This window comes from Denticeps clupeoides, chromosome 12, assembly GCF_900700375.1.
Source record: "Denticeps clupeoides chromosome 12, fDenClu1.1, whole genome shotgun sequence".
NCBI classification, from domain to species: Eukaryota; Metazoa; Chordata; class Actinopteri; order Clupeiformes; family Denticipitidae; genus Denticeps; species Denticeps clupeoides.
The window spans coordinates 12,006,395-12,031,321 of record NC_041718.1 but is presented as its reverse complement, the minus strand read 5'-3'; the positions used below and the strand labels follow the sequence as shown (position 1 = coordinate 12,031,321).

The 24,927-nt window shown below is 42.3% G+C and overlaps 1 protein-coding gene across 2 annotated transcripts in view; it reads left to right on the top strand.

Annotated features, from left to right (window-relative positions):
• The first annotated feature begins 9,705 nt into the window (after positions 1-9,705).
• The window catches only part of cdh4 (cadherin 4, type 1, R-cadherin (retinal)), a 186,683-nt gene continuing 171,461 nt past the window's right edge, over positions 9,706-24,927 (top strand). Inside the window, exons 1-2 of one of the 2 annotated variants that reach the window (XM_028999310.1) lie at positions 9,706-10,084; positions 11,019-11,136. In XM_028999310.1, coding sequence (XP_028855143.1) covers positions 10,028-10,084; positions 11,019-11,136 — 175 coding nt within the window. In that variant the 5' untranslated portion in view covers positions 9,706-10,027. The remainder of the gene's footprint in view (positions 10,085-11,018; positions 11,137-24,927) is intronic. The other variant, XM_028999309.1, reaches the window with a different exon arrangement.

Below are 24,927 nucleotides of genomic sequence, written 5' to 3'. Positions count from 1 at the left end.
TGATTACACGGCTGCTTCCTTAACCACTAGGCCACCACTGCTCCAATAATATTTGTTTTGGTGTAGAGCTCATTTTGTCATTACATATGGAATGAGTTGTGAACCCACAGCATAAGTCGTGAAGCCACTACGCAGACATTAATTCACATTGTTAATTTCAATATAAATATCTGCATTTTGAGGCAAAATTGTTAAATTCAAAGCTACAAAATGTCCCAATTCCGAATAAGTACTGGCCAAGTATCGTCTATCACAAAAACATGCAAGGAGCTGAGAGACAGTGTGTTCTTGCTGTATGTGGGTCTAATAAGGCGGATCAAAACCGGTCTCTTTTAATGGCTCATCTTTAATAATCCTGATGTTGCTCCCTCAATTTCCAGACTCAGCTGAGTCTTCCTCTTAGCAAAAGCATAGCATGGATAGTTCAGATTCTGAGGTTTCATGTGGATGCGCTATTGGTGCCAATTAACATGCCTCATTAATTATTCAAAATGGCAAAATGTTTGCCTTTTTGATCTTCAGTGTTTATAGTAGGCTTTTTATCGTTGCTATCTGCTTATCTCCTGGGTCTGGTAACCCCCCCCCCAAAAAAAATTATAAAATTATTTATTTAATTATATTCTCTTCACTCCCCTTTCAGATGCTTCATGTTGTACCTCATGTGTCTTTTTTCCACTAAGTAATCCCTCCCCAAACTCTCATTCCTTTATATGCTGAGCAAGCACGTTCATAGTGAAATAGGTGAGGGGAGACGCACATCCACAGAGGAGAACAGTCGATTTTTCATATCTGAAACTGGAAGGACACACAGAGGGCAGTAAAAATTCAAATTGGCTAAGATGTGTGGCACAGATACAATGAGATCTAACTGTCCTGCCAGATGAGAGAGGGTTGGTTGAGTACCTGACAGCTAAAAGTCATGTTTTCTTTTTTAACCTCAGCAGGTCTGATAATTGAATAATCTCATGGCGGCTCTTTGTGGATAAAAAGAGATTTAATAGCTACCAACATTTCTAAAAAATGAAAAAAAACTATTTAAAAGTTAATTTACCCACAACTAATTGTTTGTTTGTTATGTTTTAATAAGTCATTGAACATTCTTGACCCACTGGACCAACACAAATAGGCAATATATGTACATTTACATGTTTAAACATTTTTGCATGACTGACCAAAACCCATTCCCTCACCTTTGCATGGCCCTCCACCAACAGCTTAAATACTAGAATACATGTGTTGAAAATGCATTATTAAAACATGTCTGACTCCAGCAAATCACTGACCATTCCAGAACTAATGGAGGAAAGAAGATGCAAAGCCTCATAAATTTGAAACTGTATTCACTGGTGTGGAGGAGAACAAACGACGCAATTGTGAGTGCGACAGCTGCGGTAGGAGAGGAAAACCCATACTGGTGCGAATGTGGTAACTGTATTGTGAATTTCCTGTGCTGAATGGGAGTGTAGATGCCAGTTATTTGACAGAGGTTCAGAGTATCTCTGACAGGAGTGGATTTAATGGGAGGATTAGCTAGAAAAACATTTTCAGACGTGTCAGAGAAGCATGCAAACTTTCTAGCAAGCCTTTAGTTCTAATGCACATTCAAAAACAGGAACTGGAACCATCTGTGCTTTGTGGTCTATACTTACTTTTAGTGGCACAGGTCTGAATTTTGGCTGCAGCCCAGTTCCACCATGATCTATAATATTGTTAAACAAATCTAATCCATCAATACTTCCTTTATTCATATCTCTTGGTGGATTCTTTATGTGTTTCTTTATTTGTTCGTGGCAATGATTGCATTTGCTGCAGATGGATAATGTGTTACACACTGCATGGCGCAATATGCAATGGAACTGTATTGCTAGACGTGCCCACAAGTACCATTCGTGTGGGGTTTATAGCGAGGCTGAAACAGGATCGGATTCACAGAGCTTCATTCCAGTATTCTCTGCAGAGTAAAAAATAATTTGTTTTGTGGAATTCTCAATCAAATAATTAAACAGTTTGAGTATGTGGCATTCCCACTTTAAACAAGGTGCTCTTTGATCAGTGGATAGACCCCACGGTATCTCTTTCAGAAGGTGTGCTGTAATGCGAGCTGGGGTCTCTGAAAAGATTTGGTGTTTCCCACAGTTCTGCCAAGTCCCATTTTCTGTAGGTACTGACTTTTCTTTTTTTTTTTGTTAAAGCGAGAGATTAGGTCTCTCATATTGAATTCCACTGGCCAGAGAGTAATATTGCAACCGCTCCCGTTTTCAATCGGTCTCATTCCCTCCACTCCCTCCACTCTTAAATGCAAGCCCGTCTTGAAATGAACAGCCTCACAAGTTAAGGCTGAAATGTAGGCAGATGATTTAGTGAGATAAATTTTGTCCCGTAAATTGGAAAGCGATAGGCGCACTCCAGGAGTTGTTAGTGGTGTCATGGGCCTGTTCTGGCTACAGAGTCTTCCTCCTGCACGTTATTTCTATGGTAATGCCGTTATTGCATTCATAAGTCAAGTCTGTTTTCTCCAGCCAGATGTCACCGAAGGCCTGCTGCGCTAAACGGATAGGGATGTGCTGCAAATAGGATCAAATGGAACAATCTCGACATCTGTTGATTTGATTTAATGGCTTTTGACCAAATACACTTGAGCTACATTAGACATGTTTAAAACCTAATCAAATTGCAACCTCATAGTAATAAAAATCACTGTTGCTAATTCGAAAACAGCATAACGTCCATCAGAATGATATCATTGTGATACCTCAATGCTGATCTGATATTTAGTTGTAATAGGATGTAGTAGCAGACATTAAAGTAGATATCATGTTGCGCTAAGAACATCAGTCTTCAGTTTGTGGACTTTCAGTAGCCAATCACAGTCGAGTCATCTGAGCACTTTTCCAGGCTTCTTCATTTGGGCTTTCAGTCAGCTGATGCCCACTGCATGCATTTGTTTGCTTAATAGTTTGCTCGGCTTTCTCACAACCCTAATTAAATCAGACCTAATCTACTATTCATGCATCCTCCTTTTGAATAATTCACATGTCAGTTTTGCGCATTATTGTGTTTTTTTTTTTTTTGAGATTGTAAGAATTTGGTTGACATTTATAAACAGTTTTCTCTGCAACCTCTCACTAGATGACATTTATTATTAATTTCTCCGCAGTCCTCTCCAGCACACAATGCATGATTGCTGAATTCTGCATTTGCCTTTATTTACCACCAAAAAAGCAGTAAAGCACTTTTATTATTGCAGTACAGGACGTAATTAAAGCACTACAGGCAGTGCGGCGCTGTGCACAATATATACGATGCACTGTGCTGCCTCTGCTGATGAGATGGAGCACTTAAAGCCCAAAGCCCAATAAACTTCAACCCTGAATTCACTGAGCTCAACGATACTTTACAGTTAAATAGCCTTGTAGAATTGAGCACTGAGTGTCAGGTCAGTTTAGTGCTTCGATAAGTGTTGCACAGCAAAAACGGATGCATCATGCTTAACCCCAAAATAGTCTATTTCAACATGTAAATGAGGTAATATTAGTGTATTTTTTATTACAATTATTCTTTCTGACCGCCTGTAAGTAGCAACATGTTTGAAACATAGGGAAACCCTAAAAAAGGAATTAACACAATTTTCTCAAGATCTTGAAAGCGCAAGGTGTTGCTTTTCCGTGATATCAACATCATTTTTCTTGAGGTCCTAGCCTATATAACAGCTAGATATTGTTTAATCGGCATTTTTAGACAGTGGGAAGAAACTGGAGCACCTGTTCTGAAACATTTTTTCAGCTACAGCTTAAGTATGAGTTATGGGTGTTTAAGATCTGCAATATCAGTAGTTAATCCAGCAACAAGAATTTGTTTGGCTGCCGTCTGGACACATTGAATGCATTGTTCTGTTTCTGTATACAATTCTCTTTCAGATGTCAACGAAAATTTGTCATTCTAATGATTGTAGATTGAAAGAGTTTCTGTAGAAACTAAATGCATGTCAGCAGTTAGCATGCAGACTGGTGGCAGAGGTAGTGATTCATTGCTTTCAATCATTCATTTTTGTGCCTTTTGTTGTATGTACACTGAAAAAAAGGCAACACAGGCTAAACTTTAACAACTGTAATGAATCTGTCATGCCTCATAGTTTAGCATTGCCATAATGTGAATAAACCAAACAAACCTGCTGTCAGTAGCATTGTATTAAGGTAAAAAAAATATTTCTTTATAAGCATAAAGTAGACAACTTAGTTTAAAATAAAAAAATATATATTTTTGTCAGTATGAGGTCCGGAAGGGGCTACTCGGGATCCAGAGTTTCATGTTTTTCCTGTGTTATTATGGTTCCTGATTGTTTTCACCTCTATCTGCCTGTATAAAGCTGCTGTGTTCGTGTCTGTTTGCCGCCAGGTCACCGTTTTTGTGTTGTTGTGTGTAATGCCGGACGTAACTGAGGTTAATGGACAGAACAATTGTAGCAGGCTCCCATACCACACAGAAGTGCAAATAATGCCAAAAAGGGTTGCTCCCTTTTTACTAAACCATGACCAGCACCTCTAACCAGGTTGATAGATGGTGAGTGTTAAGTTAGCTGAACATGTATAGCTTTCTAATCATTTCTACAAATTAAAGTCATCATCAGCCATTGGCCCCTCCTTTCCTCACCCTCATTCGCTCCACTCCATGGTGATCTTGTAGACATCAGCTGTTATTTATGGCCGGTAACCATGACCCCTGTGAGGAGGCACACCCTGCAGCTTATTCACTTTTCCCCCTTTGCATGGACTGGACTGGACAGTAATGTGTGTGGTATTTCTCAATTAAATTTGTAAAGTGTCTGTCGGTACATATCTGTGTGTTCACTGGGTAGGCTGAAGAGTCCTGTTTTTGTTGATTATTTATTCACTCATTCTTCAATCTGTCCACATTTCATAATTGGTTGCTGTTTTGGGATAAAAAATGTATGCAGTTTATTGTTCAGTAACTACATTTTATTAGCACAGCAACTACATGAAATGGGGACTAAAGATTTAAATTGGGCTATTTTAGTTTATTTTCTATTATATTTTTATTACATTAGTAGATTACATTATTATTCTTTCTTCAATCTATTAATACATTAAACAGACATGAATGCATTTTAATATCCCAATTTGTAGTATGCTGTCAGCACCAATATTTAACCTTTGCTTAAGTTGTAATATCTGCCATATTGTTGTATTCAAGCCTGCTGCTCTATTGTCACATAGCTTGTGCCCAACAAACTTTTTAATAAATTACACCCAAATTACACATTGACTATTTATTCTTTATAGAATAATAATGAATGTATAAAATAGGACCTAACCTATGTTGTAAAGGATCGCAGGTTTATAAGGTGAGGTTAAAGCATGTTCTGGGACTGAAGCATAAAAACATTTTCCACATTTCTGATTCCGGCTTTGTACAGCTGATATAAAAGGTCTAACAGAGGTCAACCAAACTATTTTACAGATAAGAAATCCAATTTAAATGTTCATCATTCAGTTGAATGTCTATTGAGCAGCACGCAAAAAAAAGAAATCCTCAAGAGAAAAAGAGAGAGTCAACATTGCTCAATGTCATGTAAATGTCAACACAGCACCACATTTAAGCACCTAAGGGAAAGTAATTTTTTTTGTTTTAGATGTAGCACTTGAAGCCATAAAAAAACCTTTCATGCAAGGTCCATAACTTTTCCCAGTTTAAAAAGGAAACTGGGACCCATTTTGCGTTTAATAATTTAACATGGCCTTAAACCAATTCACTTCTAGTGCCCAGATGGTATTTTTAATAGGCAAATTCTCAATGCCCCAATACCCCCCTTTCCCCACCTCAGAGGAAAATATATTTCAGGGCTGCAAAATTATTCACTGTTGAGAAGCATCGATATTATTTTTGAAGTAAGCAACATGCCTGAGTCATAAATGAGGAGAGAAACACTTTTAGACTCCTGAATCATGCCAAACGTAAAAGTTGCATGTGTAAGTGTCACGTCCATGCGGGCATGACGCGGCGGGTGAACGGAGAGGAGGACGAGGAGTGACGAGGAACGAAGAATGAAGGACGTTTTCACCTGACATCACGGAACAGGGGTTTAATTGGTGAATCACAGGACAAGGGAGACATCCGAGACGAAGACACTGGTGAACATAGAACATAACTTCAAAGACCTGACAGCAGACAGAAACGAACAGGGCAGCTTTATACAATTAACACAGGTGAAAACGTTTAGGGAACATTACACAGGACAACAATGAAACTCCGGTCCGGATCCTGATCCTGATCCGGACCGGAGTAACCTCCCTTTCGGACCGGATCGTGACAGTAAGTCTTGTCCCTTTCACCGCAAAAGCCAGTTCTCATAGTGACTGAACCTGGAACATGTCTCAAGATGCAAATGCACAACTGCATGTGTGTACTTGTGGAGAATTTTGTTAAAAGATAAAATATTAACTCTGACATTGAAGCACTAAACACTAAAAGTTATAAAATTTGACTGGTCATTTTGTGTTCACTCACATGCACTTACAATTTTTTCACTCGCTTAGATCAAGGCCTGATCTTGTTTAGCCCAAAATAACTGGCCTGAGGCATTGCCAAGATGACTTCTGAGTAGTGAGACTTGGCTGTGAGGACATTTGCCTCAAGTGCTGTTTGCAAACATGGCAGGAATAAATATATCTGTATGCAGCCTTATGCAGCCAACCTTGCTTCACCTTTGCAGTAAATATTGGTTTTCGTCTTGGCAGCTGGGAAGACCTACTTGCCCAGGCGGAAGCACAGCAATCTCCCTCGTGACTTCAACCCTTCCATTCAGCAGTGAGGGTGGACTGCTGAGGAAGACTGGTGGTCGTCCACTGGTGGCTTTCCGAATACTAGCTCTTCACAGCATGTCACCTTTTGAAAAAAAAAAAAGAGCAAACAAGCACAGATGAAGTCCCCTAAGCAACACTCGAAGGACCCTTTGACATGTATAAAGAAAGGAAAACCCCTCCTTGGCCCCAGAGCAAAACACACTGCTCCACATCAGTGGACCAGGCGGGCAAATAAATCGGAGAGGCAATCTGTCCAAATAAGGCTGTGGTGCATTTCGGTCAGCAGGGTGGGAGAGAAACACTTTGTAGATCACAACACGCGGAAAAAAGGACAAGCTTCCCCCATTCCTTTATTTGAAGATGGAGGCTGGCCTTCTTGTGATGCAGCTTCATTAGGTTCAATCTGATCACACGTCACAAACATGCCTTGTGGTGCCATAGTATTGTTTTTTTTTCTGTCACCTCCCAATTGAATATGCACATTTATCAGAACGAAAGTGGCAGTGTTCCCCATAATGATTGCTTGCAAATCTATTGTGAGCCTAACTTCGGTTGAGTCACAGTCATAAAGAACACGCTGCTGGTCCATGCTGTTCCTCCTGTCTCAGGAAGCATGATATATGCAGACCTCTATAAAACCACCCCTTAGTGATTAATGAAGTCCTCTATGTCCTCTTTACCTGTGCAACTTCTGTTATATTCTAACTCTTCTTTTGGCTAATTATGCCATTAATAATTTATATAATTAGACAGCAATTGATTGATTATGCAAATGCACTTTATGCTAAAAAAAATATTTCACAAACATACTGTTTAAAATGAAGACGTGTCAATCACTTAAAATAAACAGAATTTTGAAAAGGAAAGTATTTGCAATGTAATTAAATATTGCATGTAAACATGAAAGAAACGCACATGTAGTCTTGGAACAAAGAAAAGTTTGAATAGCTTCTTGGTATTGATGATTTCTGAACAGCAGCTTCTGGCAAAGAAAGCCTTGTGGCCCTCAGCAAGGGACTGTCACGGTTGTTGGACATGGTGAGGGAAACAGGACGCATACGCACAATGTCACGAGACAGGGGATTGATTCTGGACTTTCCGGTTCTGGAGAACGTGGCTTCTACCAACCCAGAGTAAAAGAATAATTGCCCTGAGAACAGTCTCCTGGAATGCGTTCTAGCAGCCGTGACCCTGCGTGGGACTAAACAGTTATGAGAAAGTATTATTATACTAGTGGTATCAGAAGTATAATAATAATAAAACGTTCCTTTTTCTTTTGAAATGATTCCCCTCCTACTCTGACTGGTGTAAGAGACGCCAGTGGACGATGCCATAAATACTTTCACCCTTAAGCAACTTCCACGTGCTGCTGTTATTCCCTGTCTTTGTTTAAAAGACAGGGTCCCCACTCTAACCTTAATAGTCCAGTTTGGCCCAACACAGATAGATGGTGCTGGAGTGGAGCGATGCCTGAAGTAAGTCGGAGAGACTCAACAGAAGCGTCACAGCAGACTCGCCCAACTGTGGGAGCCTCACTACCAACTGCTCGCTCTGAAGTCCTAACCATATGCTGTCCTGCGGAGCTGCTATTCATTTCCAAAAAAAAAAAAAAGAAAACCTAGAAGGCATACATGGCTAGAGGAGAATCCAGTGATATGACATCACCGTGGCATGTTGGGCAACTGCAGGCAAGTAATCTACAGTTCTGTGATCTGAACAAACTAGAAAAATAACTCGAACAGCAGGAGATCGCGATGCCCTGAACCACGGCTGAATGGCTTTTTTTTTTTGCTGGAAAGAAAAACACGTCAGTATGTTGTTACTGGACACCGGTACATAAATAATTCAAGGCCTTCTTGAAAAATCCTGATTTGTACGTTGACTGTCATTTTGTCAGGAGGCCCAGTGAAGAGTCCATTTCTCTGATGCCTCGACAGCTTAAACCTGGTTTCACGTGTCCGTGTCAGGAGAAAGTTAACAAGGTGAGGCAGCATCGTTTGGATACGTTGCTGTCCGTCTCCTCCACAGCATCGCTTCAGCACCCTGGACAGCAACAATATTAAAACAAAGTGCACCAAAAAAAACTTGAGTTCTCCTACAGAAATAACAATAAAATAAAGCAGGGAGGTCGTTGGACGTTGTTACCTTCTGGCCTTTCAATTCCAAAAGCTCTGTCCCGGGGGAACCACGCCAGTTGTGACAAGAGACACAGCTTCGCACCCACGCATCTGACTGTCTTCCCCTGCTCTCACCCCATACCTTCCATTTCTCACACTGAAAATCGATGTTATTTATCGGATCTAGACCTCCCGTTGCCTCCGGCTAATCACTTAGATAGCAAATGAAATTGGCAATTATTCAAACCTCCAGTCAACAAGGACAGTATGCAAAAGTATGACAACGTAGGCAGCCATGCGGCCATGCGTCGCCACACTAACCCCAAAATCTGACTCCGAGTTGGCAGCCAGGAACTTCTGTCCACCAGCATGACCTGATGCACGGAGAACGTTGCCTGGGACTGACGGACAGACCGATTGACACATATACAGCTCATCTTTTCAAATGAAGTCGCAGGCATTTGTAAATGAGAAGAATTTGTCAACGTTTTAAAAAGACAACAGTTTTAACATTTTAACAAATTTGGACCTGGTTTGACTTTGAACACCTCTGACCGCCCTGATCGGCACCGACGCAACGTCGATTTGCTTTTGATGGGATTAATTTGTCGTCATCTTCTCTGATATGGAAATGAGGCCGCCAATCGGGGGCTGCGGGAAATGTCAGCGTTATTAGCAGCAACTTTCCGCGGGACGCGCTCGGTGTGTCTTTAAAGCCTCGTGGTGGTGGTGGTGATGGTGGTGATGGTGGTGGGTAGGAGGGGTGTAGTGACGCTGCTGCTGCTGCTGCTGCTGCTGATGATGATGATGATGCTGCCGCCACGGGCTGAGAGCTGAACGGCGCGTTTCTTCTTCTTCCTCTTCTTCTTCTTCTTCTTCTTCTTCTTCTCCTCCACCTGGCTGGTCCGCACCGTCCCTCCGTCCACGCAGCGACACTCGGCAGTGTCCCAGCACCCAGGAGCGCGGCTCCCGGGGAATTCGTTCAAATCGGCGCGGAGACGGAGAGGCACCGGCTTCCCACCCCCATCCACCTGGCCCAAGAACCACAAAAAAAAAGCAGAAAAAAAGTCGCTGGTCGGCGTCGCGGAAATGAACGTCGGCTCCGTGCTTTTGCTGACGTGCGCCTTAGTTGCGGGCACATCTTTGGTGAGTTTTTTCATTATTATTATTATTTATTTATCATCATTAAATAAAACTGCATTTCTTCTGCGCTCATCTCCGTTCCACTTTTTATGCACGTTATTAACATTACGGGGAGTAATAACGCGCGGAATCGCGGAGACTTGGCGCGTCTTCTGCGGCGCCGGAGCTCGCCGATCGCGGCGCGTCCCCGCCACGGAGGCGCGTCCCCGCCGCCGGGAATGACGCCCGACGCGCCGCGCTCTCTGATCAGAAGTAGTTACCGGCGAACTACGGCGTTAGTACAGCTGCTTATCGCGAAAACTCGGCCGCGGGAACAACTCCTGGGTGCGATTTTTTTTTCATCCAGCTCGCAGTGCAGAACTCACACAGTGGACATGGGGGTGCATGTGTTTCATTAGGGTGAGATGAAAGGGTAACTCTGGGCACATAGTTTACATCGTCGTCCATTTCAAGGTGTTTTATATTCCTACTGGGTTTGTTCACTAGAGAGAGATATGTCCCCGCTGAATATTCCATGAAGGCCATAACTCAGAATAAGATACCTGCCTCGGAGCCAGCAGGCATTTTCTCTTCTTCTCCTCCTCCTGTGTTGCTCTTTAATACCGTCAGGTCTTTTAGAGTCATGGTGACGGATCTTCTCTGATGATACCATCGCTTATGATAACCGATGGTAATGTATGTGTGTATTTATTTATTTCTGGCAGGCTGTACGACAGATCTTTTCACGAATAATGCATAGAGGCCATTTGTGGAGGCCACCGTCCATTTGTGGTGGTCGGAGGGTGACCTGTGCCATTTCAGCCGGGCCTTCGTGCATGACTAGAAAGTTGGGCATCGGTTTCACCAGGGCGGAGAAACAGTGACAGTGCGGTCGCAGATCAATTTCCCCCACCACCACCCCGTGCAGGCATTTTACGCTCCATTATACTTTTCTCAGGGGAGCGATGGAGGCCTGCAGCCCAAACCCAAACCGCCGTGCAGACCGGGATTCTCGGAGAGCTTCTACACCGTGTTCGTCTCAAGGGATATACTGCAGGGGCGGAGCATTCTCAAAGGTAAACGCTGTCTGTTGATTTTATTGAGGCGGCTTTGCTTGCCGACTCCGGGTTTCCTCAAGTCAGCCTTGCTCTTCTTGCTTCCTTCTGTAAGTCCATGAAACCAGAAAAGTAGACCGCAATGCATGCAAAGCGCTCATTAAACGACAAGTTCAGCCACGGAGCCACGTTTACACCCTCCGTTCGCTGCCAGGTCTGCAGTGTAATGCGGGATTTCTGTTATTCCGCTGCTTTTTTGTTGTGTTCCTTTCATGCGCTCGGCGTCTCCGTAGCTGCAAATGCATTCTTTGTTTGGCTCATTGTCATGTTACACAATCAGGAGAAAGAGCCCTTCGTTCCTTTCAAGAAATACATTTCTACAACTGTAAAAAAAAAAAGAAAAAGAAAGAGAAGATTTATTTATTTACTTCCTTTCTATATGCATAATCTGATGAATTGGGGGAATTGAATGAGGTCTGTTGTTGAGGTCTATTTAGAGTGTTCCTTTAAACACTGACAACAGAACGCATGTATCACGGACACAACGACAGCAGAGGATTAATGTTCAGGGGTCGGAGTTTCAAACTTTTGGGGTTTTGAAGACAAATACCGCAAGAATTTATGCAGGGCATTATTGCACTGCTGGACGTTTCTGTGCACGACATTAGAAGAACTCTCCCACACCAGCACCACTGCTTCCCGGAGCAGCATTCTCGGTTAAGAAAGCAGCCACTAACAGGAAGCTGGCAATTTCTCAAACAACCACGCCCATGGCTTTTGGAGATTGGCATTTTGAAAAATCCTCCGTATTGTAGATTGCCTGTGGGCTGACGGGGGCAGAATAGTGGAGTGACCCATTAATCCTTATGCTTGCCTGGAAAATAGAGATATTGTTCGTTTCAATTTTGGCAGAATTTGGTATGTGACCCTAGTCAAAGGCTGTTTGAAGAGAACATTGTGCATCATCTGAGTTGACGTCCTCCATCAAATAACTGGGGTTTTGTGTGCATGTGTGTGTGCTTGTGTGCGCACTAGGTCTAGCATCCCTGCTGGTTTTGGAATAACTTTGCAAATGCAGCAATCACTTTAATCCTTTTTATTGCCCTGAGATGTGGTAAATAGGGTGCAATTTATTTCTCATTTACCTGTGTCCTCCACGCAGCACCCCTCGTTTTTTGTTCCTGTTCCCCCTGCTCCCTCTCCCAGCTCCCCGCCCTGAAACGCAATGCATGGAACGCCAGTCAGCCAGTGATTAATTCCCTGGAGCTGGCCCAAGCAAGGTGGTGTTTTCTGGGATAATGCGAGTGAAAGGGAGTAGCGAGAGCGTGTGTGTGCAGGTGGGGGGTTGTGGGGCGGGGGTGTCGCTGGCAAAATCCGGCGCGGTTGGGAGATGGTAATAATAACAATGCCGTGTAACCCAGAACAGTCATCCAGGAAAATAATGGGGAAGGCAGGGCTGTGGGGAGGAGTGGGCGGAGGGGTAAGTGCGGTCAGGAGAGCAGCTCTGCTGCTGCTGCCGTCGCTGAGGGAGAGGCTAAGCCGTGTGGACAGAATCTGATATGACTGCTCTACCAGGGCCGGACTGGCCGGGGTTCTGTCAGCTCCAGACGCGACACAACTGCTCGATTTTTCTCATCTGCGCTTGGGCCTGGGCCGATGAGAGATGTGGAGCGATCGGTCGGCTTTTTGAAGGGGAAAAAAAAGGCACGCGAGCTTGACCCCTGCCCTCAAAACTTAACATAAAATCTGCTTTCCTTTAAACGTGTTCACACGGTAGGTCACTGCCTTCGACTGTGCATGAGCTGAAGAACCGTACAGAGCAGCTGTTCCAGGCCCTGTGCTCATTACAGGTATAACCAATGTAATATTTTGTAAACATCTTAATAAAGAAATATTAATTTTTTTAAGTAATATGTTCCTAACATTTTAATTTAGTATTGTGACCAAAGTGCCAGACTGTCCGTCAGTTCAGTTGCAGGCTGACTGCACAATTACATGCTGTGCAAAAGCAGGGCAAACCTCTTCTGGAAAATTATCTAGTAATTATCTAGTTTAAAATATGTGTTTATCTGAACAGTAGCAATGTCTACCAGTTTATTGCTTAATCTTCTATCTTCCAAAAGTTGCATTTTGCTAAATAATTAAGTGATATTTTGTAAATGTTGATAAAACACAGATGTGAAATGTGCTGCCTTTCTGTGACAAAATGTCAGAATGGATGGCAATGGATGTTCAGCAACCACACTGGTCATCATTATTTATAGTAGAGGTAGATGCAAGCATGGTAACCAAATGCAAGGACTGCATGAAGAATGCCAAATTACTTTGCTCTCTTATAAATTTTTTTTTCAATCAACACAGACTGCACCATGTATTTTAGAGCAGTGGTTGCCAGGTGGGTGAGGAAGCAGACCCATCGAAACTGGCAAAGTGCAACTGAGGTGCCACTGAGCAAAATATCGTCCCCACACACTGCTCCCTGGGCGCTTTTCATGACTGCCCACTGCTCAACAACGTGGTGGGTTAAAAGCAGAGGACACGTTTAGTTGTGTCGCTGTGTGCTGCACACAGAGAAATAAAGGTCCACAAAGGGTACAATATTAAACCTAAACCTACAAAACTGTTCCTTTCAATTGATTGTACCTCAAAAAGCACAGGACAGATCCTTTGTGATACTACGTTGTACCTTTAAAGGAACGTAGTTTGAGAAAGTACATATTTCTACCCATGAGCCTGTACCACATGGGAATTAACAAAAATGCTTGTAAATTGGTAGATTTCATCTGCTCTGTAGTGACAGAATGGCTAGTGAATTTAACCAATTTTTTTCAGCTCAGTGGGCTAAGACTCTTGATTGGCCTGTGCCTGTGACTGGAAGGTTGCCGGTTCGAGCCCAGCCTTCCCACGTCTGTGGCTCCTTATGCAAGGTCTTTAACCCCCAGCTCCCTGGGCAACACAACAAGTGCTGCCCTTTGCAGACCACTACATCATACCTATATGTAAATATATAAAATTCTTATATAAAAATATATAATTCCAGTCATGACAGGTACACAGTTGTGTGTACAGCGAGGATAGGTACATTCTTCTTCTTCAGCGACAAGCAGTGGTGTACCATTGTGTGTGTGGTTTTTTTGTTATGACCTATAAAGGTGAAAAAGGTGTTTGCATTACATTTTAGCAAAATATCTGAAAATATCACCTCATCGAAAAGGTGAAGCCCTTTTTTGTGGTACATTAATTTTTTTTCATGATGTGTATGTTCAATTTTTTTTTGCCAATGCTAAAACTGTTAAAGACCTCGTTACGCACACCCATTCCATACACATATTCATACATGTAGTTTCTGCATTAATTATCGGCAGAGGTGTTGTTAGTCTTTTTTAAGGGTTAAGAAACATCTACAATTTCTCCCCGGTGTAACATTCGCACTTCAGAAAGGGCAGACCAAGCCAAGTGAAGTGGATAAAACCAGGTTTTCCAAGGACGACGGTTCAGCGGCTGCTTGTACAGCGAACAGAGAAATTAACCAGACAAGGGCAGTGCATTTATCATAACAAAACTACATGCATATACATCATTTGGAAAGAAGAACAACTGACCCAGACAATGGTCATTTTATCCTCTTTGTGTTTTTTAATGCTTTGTATTATTGCACACAGGCAGCAGTGTTACCCAGAGCGCCACCCTCTCAGGCTCGTGTAGTAGCAAAATGGTTACTACACATTCGCCATGTGCGCATAATAGGCTGCTGTGTGTAATATATTACTAAACGATGGCCCTATAGCCAATGTTTTCACACACCAGAAATTACACTGATGCCAAGCGGTGAATCACCTGCTCCCGTGCACAGGGTGTAATACACGGTATCTTTAAAGCCGAAGCATGGGGAGGGGGTGGAGGATTTTTGACAGACAGTTTGCTGAGGCGTAGTGCTCCTTCCGTGCAGATTCCTGCTGTGGCGAGATAGGCCATGAAAAGGGATATTCCAGTGATTGCACATCGCAGTGTAAACCATCACCTCGGACTAAGTGCTGGAACAGGCACCTAGGAGCCGGTGAGGAGAGGAGGGGGTTGGGGAGAGTACAGGACAAGTTGATTTTTTTTTTACTCTACACTCGTTGTTAAAGCCCCCTGTCAGGATTCGATGGTAGGAAGAATGGTGGTGACAATTCTCGAGCTTCTTAGGAAAGTGTCCAGCGCCATGTGGTTCTTCTCTACAGGAACCATTCTTGCTCTTGGGTGCCTAGAAATCACCAGTTTCACTGCAGCGATAGGTGATAAACCATAATCAGCAGAGTTATCGTCACTTGAACCCTGAGAAACACTTTGTCCATTCCCTCCCTTACCCACATTTGTTATTCAGCACTACAGCTCTGTTTCCAGCGATTCCATTAATCATCCACACATTTTTTTTAAATTGAGATAATGAAAATAGTCCAAGATGAGCGTCACGTTCTGAGTCACAGAGGCTAACTACAGATCTCTCTGTGGTCCTCTGCTTCAGCTGTGCTAATTAAAAGAGGAACTGGGACTCCACCTGTAAAAAAGGGCTAACTCAGCTGGGAGACCCTGCTCCCCCTTCCTGGAGAACCCTGTTCTGCATCCTGAAGTTGCATTCATTAGCTGTCAGAGCGTGTTTTTTGTTCCACCAATGCCTCCTGTGGACTGGGCGGGTTACAGTGTTGCTCATTAAAAGGGCTTCTCCTGGATTTTTCCCACCCCTACTTACAAGCAAAATTGGGGTTAGGACCCCGTTTCGCTCATGACTGCCCCATATTAAAATAAATTCCCCATCGGGGGCTTTAACTCTGCCATTTGAGGATCACCATCAAGGTAAAAACGTGATGGATGATGGCCGCCGCTCTCGGTTTAAAACAACGGCAGCACAGCATTGCTTCGCGGAAATGTGCACCCTGATCGGATTCATGCATTAAAAATTAAGCGTATAAATTACTTCTGTGGGGTTTTGCTGCAGTAAGAAAACAAATGAACAACTCGGTTCCTTTGAAAATGCCAAGTGTACAATGGCGGCTGGAGGAAATTGAGGCTAAAATTGGATGCGGATGGATTTTTATTCTGTCCCTCGGATACAAACACAATAAAAAGTCAATACGCTCTGTTTGCAGTTTATAAGAGGAGGTAATTGCTGAGCTTAGGACAGTATTATGTGCCGGGTGCCAAAATAAACAGGCTGGAGTCGGACTTGATTCTTGTTTCCGAACAGTGGTTTGGACATAAACTTGCATTTTAAAGAGTGCATATTTGAAAGGCAGAGTCTCGTCCAAAAAAAAAAATACAAATTCTACGTACTCAGCAGTAAGGCAAATGCTATAATGCACAACTTCTGTATTTTCAGGACACCGGCAACAAATACCTGGCGATAGCCAAAGTAATTTTTTTTGTTGTTGCTTTTTGTGTAATCGCTGTGTGAGTTTTCCTACAAAGAGGATGCATTTCAGAGAGCAATGGAGTGCCCTTGGGAACAATGGCTGAGGTTCAACTATTTTTGCTCGAAAGTTTCTGGCTCCCAGGCTGCCGTTGGAAACCGATTTATTGCCATTTTTTTCGCCACTGTGAAAGTGAATTGTACAGTGCACACGCAGTCCAAGGGGGGGGGGGGTGGTGAAGGGAGCCTTTTCGTGTTACACTATGCTCCTTCATCCCTTCCACATTTCCCTCTGTCCTTAGTTATCATGCCAGATCTCCATAGTGAGTAGAGCTGGAGTGAAAAAAGGCGGGAAGGGGGGCTAGAAAGCATTCCCTCAAAGAAAAGAGGAGGAGGTGGGGGGATAAAACAAAGGAAACAGGCAGGCATGCATATGCATAGATTTGTTCCCACCTACCTGTGATAGAGCTCCGCAGGCCCATCTCCCTCATCCTCCTCCACACGTGCCTTCCAGGCCTGTTTTAATTACTGCCAGACAGATTTATTTTAGAGGCAGATTTCTGAGAAACAGCGGAACGGCTGAGTACAGGGCCAGGAGAGGAGGAGGAGGAGGGATTGAGTGCTGAAGGCTGTGTTGGTGAGTGATGGCCTCTGTCGTTCCACTGCTGTGGGACCTGAGTGCCCCACCTTTATAGCCAGAAGGCCCTTTCTGCGAATTGACGTGGATTTTTTTTTAAAGAAAATCTGAGTGCGAGTGTGTTGTTCCTCAGAAGCAGGTTGACCCCTCCAGGGCCAGATGTTTTTTTGGGATATTTTTGTATGCATTTTGCCCATAGATATAACATTTAAAAGTGTCTGATACCTGTTATTTTTGCACAGCAAAATGATATGACCTGAATTTTCTTTTGTATATATAAGAACAGTACACAAACTCAATTATATACAAAATACTGCATTGGCACTAATGTGACGCAAAATATGTAGATGGTGCAAGTTACCTACCCAGCTCTTTTTGTTGATGTGTAATTATTTCTGACGTCTAGAAATAAGGGGCAGAAATAGGGGCAGTGGTGGTCTAGCGGTTAAGGAAGCGGCCCCCATAATCAGAAGGTTGCCGGTTCCAATCCCGATCCACGAGGTGCCACCGAGAAAAGCACCGTCCCCACACACTGCTCCCCGGGCACCTGTCATGGCTGCCCACTGCTCACCAAGGGTGATTGTTAAAAGCAGAGGACACATTTTGTTGTGTCGCTGTGTGCTGTGCTGCAGTGTATTACAATGACAATCATTTCACTTTCACACTAGAAGATTAACTTTTTTGCAATGTTAGTAAAATGCTTTCAAATGCACAGTAAATATTTAATGTGCTGCCCAGCATTTGGGAAACGTTGGCTTCTGTTGCCTGGCAGATGATTGTATATGTCAAAGACAGCAGCAGGAGCAGCTCAAACTCAAGGCAGTGGAATGTGTTTCACATTGCACACAGCATGCTGCCTTGACCAGGAAGGACCAAAACATCCTTGAAGAATCAATAATGACTTCTACAGAAGCGTGTAGTTACAGCAGTTCACTGCGCTGTTGGGCCGACTTGCTGGATGATGTGTAGGTGTCCTCTAGTCTCTTTCTACGTTAAGGGATGACAGATGCTTCTGGAAGCGGAGGCATTTTCATCGTCATCTGCGGGGTGATTATCTTATAGAATAGAGAAAATTAAAGGATTACGAAAAGTAATCCAGCTGTCAGTCTCATGCCTCATTAAGCAGCGGTGAGTACATGGGAAGGGCTGATGGGACAGTGTACATACTTTTTTCTACACTAGTTTAAGATGATTTTTAAGGATCTGAAATGTTCCTGCCATTCGAAGCCTTCATGGCCATTCCAGTGCATGGCCATTTTCTCTCTTTGGTGTAGACAGTTCATTGGTTTAAATGAACACATGAACATGGCTGTTGGGTCATTTCTTAACTTATTAGTTTTTAATATTATTACAGGGGCAGTGGTGGTCTAGAGAAAAATTCAAATCATGAACTGCCACTGAGGCCTTAACGTGCCTGACAAAGGGAACCTCAGACACCCACTAACTGGTGCACAGCAGCCCTTAAAGGGAGGTCATTGGTAGAGTCCCAGGTGTGGCGAGTGCCATGGATGTGACTAGTGATTGATTATGTGCTGACCAGTACTCTGGTTACAGTTCTTGGGTGTGAGTGAGTGTGTACAGAGCTAATGCTGTCAAATAAAAATAAATACAAAAATCTTGTATTGGTTTTGATATCAATTAGCACTGGTTAAATTCCAGTTTATTCCAGTCTGCTGTAAATGGCTCTCATACTACAACAATTTTCAACAATTTTCTCCCCTGGCTACCTGGAGGACTCAATATTTACATAAGAGACACACTTTAAACATAATTGTGCAGCATGTAAAAAGCAAGCACTGTCTGGAAGTATTTCAGATATCAACCAGACGAATGGAAAAAGAAAACAAGCCAATTTGCAAGAAGTGCTTCAAAGTTGTCGCTATCAAAGTGAGCAGCATGATGAATTTAGACATTAATTGAAAGACCATAACTCTTCATTTTCACGTGGAGTTTTGAGAGGAGAGTAAAGTTGTTGTTCAGAAATAATATGAATATTTTAATTGCCACTGTCAAGCAATACTGTTGAAGTATTTTATATATATAAAACTTTGAATTGTTTTGGGTTTTTTTTTAAACAAATTTAAAGTTGAGGAACCTGTGTGGATGATTGACAGCTGTCACATACTCTACTTCTTAATTCTGGATCATTGTAAACCCCTCTTGTCTTCAAGAGTCAAGATTTTTATATGTCAACACGGAGTGAAATGCATCCTGCACTGCTCTGTTTTTTGACTGTGCGTAGATAGAAGATGTTTCAAGTTATAAAAATGAATAATATTAAATAAAAAGGGATAAAGGCTAGTAAACAAGCAAAAAATACAAGCAAATATTTATGTTCCAATAGAACAAAAGACACAGGCATCACTGGGTAGTGGCTATGGATAATGTAGCACGATGTGAATGTTAAGTAAAATCAAATAAAATAATGTGCCACACCCAGGTGTAGCACAGGGTTCCTCCGTTCTTAACACTCCCAGTACCGCTCGTAGGTGGAGATGCCCTGTGGACGTCACAAAGATGCTGATAGATTATCAGCGCTTTGATTCATGAATACAGATCGTTGAAGTGTTTGTGACATTATGTCTTCTGAAAATGTCTTCTCCAGGCCTCAGCCGACATCGCTTTCTGGTGCTGCCGGCTTTCGGGTCTATATTCAGATCTTTGTTTGTGATCTGGGTCAGGAGTGTCACCACTCTTGGCTTTTCTGATTTTAGTCTCGCAAGCTGGGAATTAGATTGATATTCAGGCCAGGAAGCTCCTACTGAGAGTATGATATTGACCTGCATACGGTTAGTGTAAAAATCCTCTAAAGGACTTTTTTTCTGCTGCTTTGTGGATTTGAACATCGCCCTCGCCTCCTTCTGGTTCATTTTGTTTTGAGGCTGTTCACTGTGCTTTTGCATTAACTTGTTGTTGATGTGTTCTTTGTTACTCCTGAAGATCCTTAAGCATTCTCAGTTCTTCGCCTGCCCACATTTCGGAAAGGTCTGTACCGTCTGCTGCATTGTGTTGATTATGCTCTGATATTATAAAGATATTGTGTAATGTTTTCTTCACTCTTGCCTTTCCTTGCTACATCGCCGTTCTTTTGTTTTTGCGGTTCGGAAGCCGAACCTGACAGGCTGATGGAGGAAGCCTAGCAGCCATTTGCTGAGCTTATTCAAGTGTTGTAATGCTGCTACTGCTTCTAAATGTCACACATTGCCATTATGGCTGTAAGAATTTTGCTAAAATGTGAACCAGCCAAGGTGCGTGTCTTGTCTTGACCTATATTTGGTTCTGTTACACATTTCCATATACCCATGCTAAGCCCGGGCAATGTGGGGACACCACAGTGAATCAGCCAGTCTGGCTGTCCTTTCAATTGATTTGGCAAAGGTTTTTCAATGGATGGCCTTGATGCAACCCTACGCATTTACCCATGCTTGAGAAATAAACATGCATCCCCATATTGATCAATACCAATTCAGTTTGAGAACATCTGAACTGAAGCCACAAGAGATAAGCTCAACCTTTTATTAAAATATAAAGAAAAGCAACCAAATTAATTATATTAAACATGAACTGCAGATTTTAGAGGTAATTAAATTTAAACATTGTAAAACAGTTTATTAACAGAATCAAAATAACAGATCAAACATCTTTCCCACAACATTTCAGACTACAGTTCCACATACATGTTGTATGTACCACCTACGATTTAAATTATTTTTAATAGCCCACAGCCCACTGTGAATAAACTGCATTTATTCACATTGTGATCTTGGTTTCTATATATTGTTCAGCCCTAGTGCCACCAAACTTTGCGTTGCATGCAGCCCGGATTTTTCTCCTTAAATCTCAAATCTGTGAACCCTCCACAAAATCCTGGTTCTTAAATGCCATTTAATATGACAAGAGTTTCCATTTTCTTACTCTTTTCAGCGGTAGGAGTATTGACCTGCAAGTCAGACAAGTCCAATCTTTGTAGAATTAGGTCAAACTTCATCTGCCTCTGACCCTTTGACCTGTCTGGCTTGTTTACACCTACTCACACAGGCTCCTCCAGAGCCGACGAAGAATGGAAGGTTTATAGGCTTCGATCAAGGCAAGGTGTCGGTACAGAATAACGTCATTTAAACACCTATGTGCCAGCTGCATGTTAGCAGTGAGGTATAGCATTCGGAAATAAACTGAACCAGATGTAATAATGTGCAGGTAAATGCGGGACATCTCTTTAAAGAAGACGTCTCAGCCCTGCATCAGAAGTCAGGAACGCGGCTATTTTTGTACCAGCTGTGAAGTGGCAGGGAGCATTTCAAGGCAAAATGCATGTGCCTTTTAGACCTAACTACACGAAGAAGTAGCAGCGTCTCCTGCTGGCATGTAATTTTGCGATTTGATTGTATGAATTATCTTTGGTTCTCTCTGCGAAGGAGAGCGGCTCTTTGATGGTCCAACGGCAAGCCGCTGAATACCTACCGCTGCCATTTAAATTGCGAACAGAAATGTGCATTCTTCCTTGCCTTGAGTTATTTTTTTATGTTATTCGAAGACGATTTAACACATTTTCAATTTAATTCAATATTTGTTCTAACTTTGCTGTTCTCTTGTTTTGTATGAAGCAGCTGTTTTGTAATGTACCAAATGATTAGGTTCCTAAAATAAAATGAACTTGTGGTTATTACATTATAATAGCAAGATAATTATAATTTTTAGATAATTTACCTTTTTAGCATATGTAGAACATTTGCATTGGTCCAGGAGTATTGACCAACGAATGCCATTCTGATGACGAGATCTCTTGGCATCCGAGCTGCAACTGTGAGTTAAAAATCCACTGGAAAATATTCACAGACCTTCTTTTACCCCTCTGGTTACTGTTATCGCAGTGCCATATGGCTATGTCAGGGCACAGGCTGTTCCCTTTGTGCTTTTTGGCATCTGCAGGTTGCGATTTGTGTCTCAAAGTTGGCTCTCTACCACGTCCTTTATTTCTTACACCGATAGCAACAGATTAACAAACCTTGTCTAGTTGCAGTTAGAGCTGGGCATTGTGCCCTTCTCCGCAACATTACCACAACATCTTCTCTGTTGGAATTTATTTCTGCATATAATTCTGCAAATCATTTTAACACATTGAGCAAGCAACAGGGAAGGAATACAATAAATGCTTAATACTGCCAGTATTCATATTATACATAATCTGCCAATATACCTCACCGTAGGCGTGGCCACATAGTTTAATAGCCTACAACAGGGACTCTACAGTATATTATCAGATTATAGGTTTGGCTCTTGTAGACGTAATGAACATTAATCTTTTCTCTCTGCTCTCCTGAATCCACCGTGGTGGTCTGTCATTCATGAGAAGATTTTTTTTTTTATTTGTCCACCCCTGTGTATTGTCTATTTTTGTATGTTCATTGACCTCCTGCACACATTTCAAGACACACACACACACACATGCATTTCTGAGTTACAGTACCCACTGCAGGGCTTGAGATATGGGTAAAATCAATAAAGCCTTCCACAATACCGCCAGTACAACAGAGCCAGTCACTGATGGCATTGATCGCCGCTTTAGACGAATCACACAACTTTTATATTCTGCTTCAAGCAGTTTGCCCCCCCGCCTCTCTCTCTCTCTCTCTCTCTCTCTCTATATATATATATATATATATATAGAAAAGATCTGTTTTTTTAGGAGATAATGTCTAAATGAACAGAGAGAGCTGGGATGTGGTCCCGCACAGTGTCAGTGAGGCGTGGAGAACCAATCTGAATGTGAAATTATGGCTGGAATGCACACATTCTGATAACAGTAAGGAGCTGCAGCTCTGTTTCTTATTTCCGAATTAAGATGGTGGATGTGAATACTGATGCGAGGAAAGGTCTCTGCACAGGTCAATTTAGACAGGTTTTAAAATGTTTTTAAATGTTTTTTTTTCATACTTTAAATTTGATTATTCCTGGTTATTAGTAATTCCTTTAGAGTTGTATAACTGCATAATGATAGGTGTATTTTCAGTCATTGATCTGTGTTGCAGGGAAAAAAGAACATGACTGGCCTATTTACTCCCAAGATCACAGATAAGTATTATAAAATGGAGGTGGGGAGAAAAATGATCTTGTTCAGGGTTAATTTAGGGAAGCCAAGATTTACTGCAGAATCTGTAGCAGTGACAAATTATTTGTTCACACAGGGTTACTGCATTTTACAGAGCAGTATATCTGAGATGCTACTTTAATGTCCAAACATGGCACAAGGAGTTATGGTGCCCAATTCAGACAGGTAGAGCTGAAGAATCCGATTCTTCCTCTTTTCCTACCATCATTTATTTATTTATTTATTTATTTATTTGTGTATTCATTGTGTCATCTGTTCAACAACCTTTAAGATGGTTTTGGAAACCATCCCCCCACTTAAGGAGCTGTTGCATCACAGCAACAGCTCCCTGCTTTGGAGAGCCTTAAAACCTTTTGCCTTGTCCCTTTGCTTTTTGGGTCTGTTACCTGATGTGTGTTATTTCATAGTCCTATGTCTTCAGTTTTATTCTATAATGTAAACAAGACAAGACCCACAATTGCATAGATGTTTACAAACCTTTGACTGGTAGTGTACAACATTAGGGGTGCAGCGAGCAGGGCAAGACAGTAGCATGTGCATCACGCAATTGAGAGAAGTGTGCACATGACGGAATGAGAGAGAGAGAAAATGTGTGTATGTATGGATCACGGCATGTGTAACATGTGCATGTAGCCCGTTCTAGGAAAAAGAGCATCCTGATTGGTTTACTTGGCAAAATAAGCCAATCAGATTTTAGTGTGGGTGCAGGCTTTTATTTGCACCCAAAGCGTAATTTAGCTGAAGGGGGGGTTGGGTGAGTGCTAGTTTGGGTGATGGACTGGTGATTGCGTGCTGCTAGTAAGGAACAGTGAACGGGTTGCTGTAATCGATGTGAGCGCCCCCTCCAGTTCAACTAATAAACAGTTTTGGCTAAAGGCTTTGCCTCTCTTTATACCCCATGCACACTCTTTGATACAATACATATGGTGACAATTATTGACAATCAAATTAGACTATTTTATTAGTCAATTTTTGTCAACACCCCTACACTTCATTGGTTAACATTATTTCAACATTAAATATAAAACTTGATGCCTTATTTAGATTGTACTAAACCCTTCAAAAACCACTCACAACCTGAATGGACATAGTGCAAAGGTAAAGTGATTGTAGTGCAACAGTAAAAAGTAAATACTGTAGGCATCAATAAAATTTGAAATGCTTCTATGGTCAGTGGGAGCAGTCAGATTGGGTGAGAGAGGCTCCGCTGGTCTGGACAGGCAGGATCATTTCATTTGTAGGTGTAATTCTATAAAGGAACGAATCACTGCCACCAGGTCACCGGGATCAGTGGCCTTGAGGTGGGTGCTTTCTGCGTTTCTGTAGCCTTTAGACCCTGGGTGGCGCCACTCTTTTTATTTATTTATTATTACTTCCTCCCCACAGGAATACGTTTAAATCCAATATGCAGCCCCCGTCGCCTGCTTCTCTCTCTGTTGGTGGATGGTAGAGCCTGTGGCTGTGTGTGAACTTATCATCGCACTCTGTGGGCCGATTCTGGTGTGATGCTGCAGTATCACCCCCCCAAGCTCAAACCACCAGAAGAGGACAGAAGACGTCCTTCTGCGTTATTTGTCTACTTTGATGTAGTCACGTTTTGTCAGTAATATTTCACATGGACAGAGCGTTACTAATGTCCCAAATCTTGTTATTTATTCATGCATTTGAGAAAGAGCC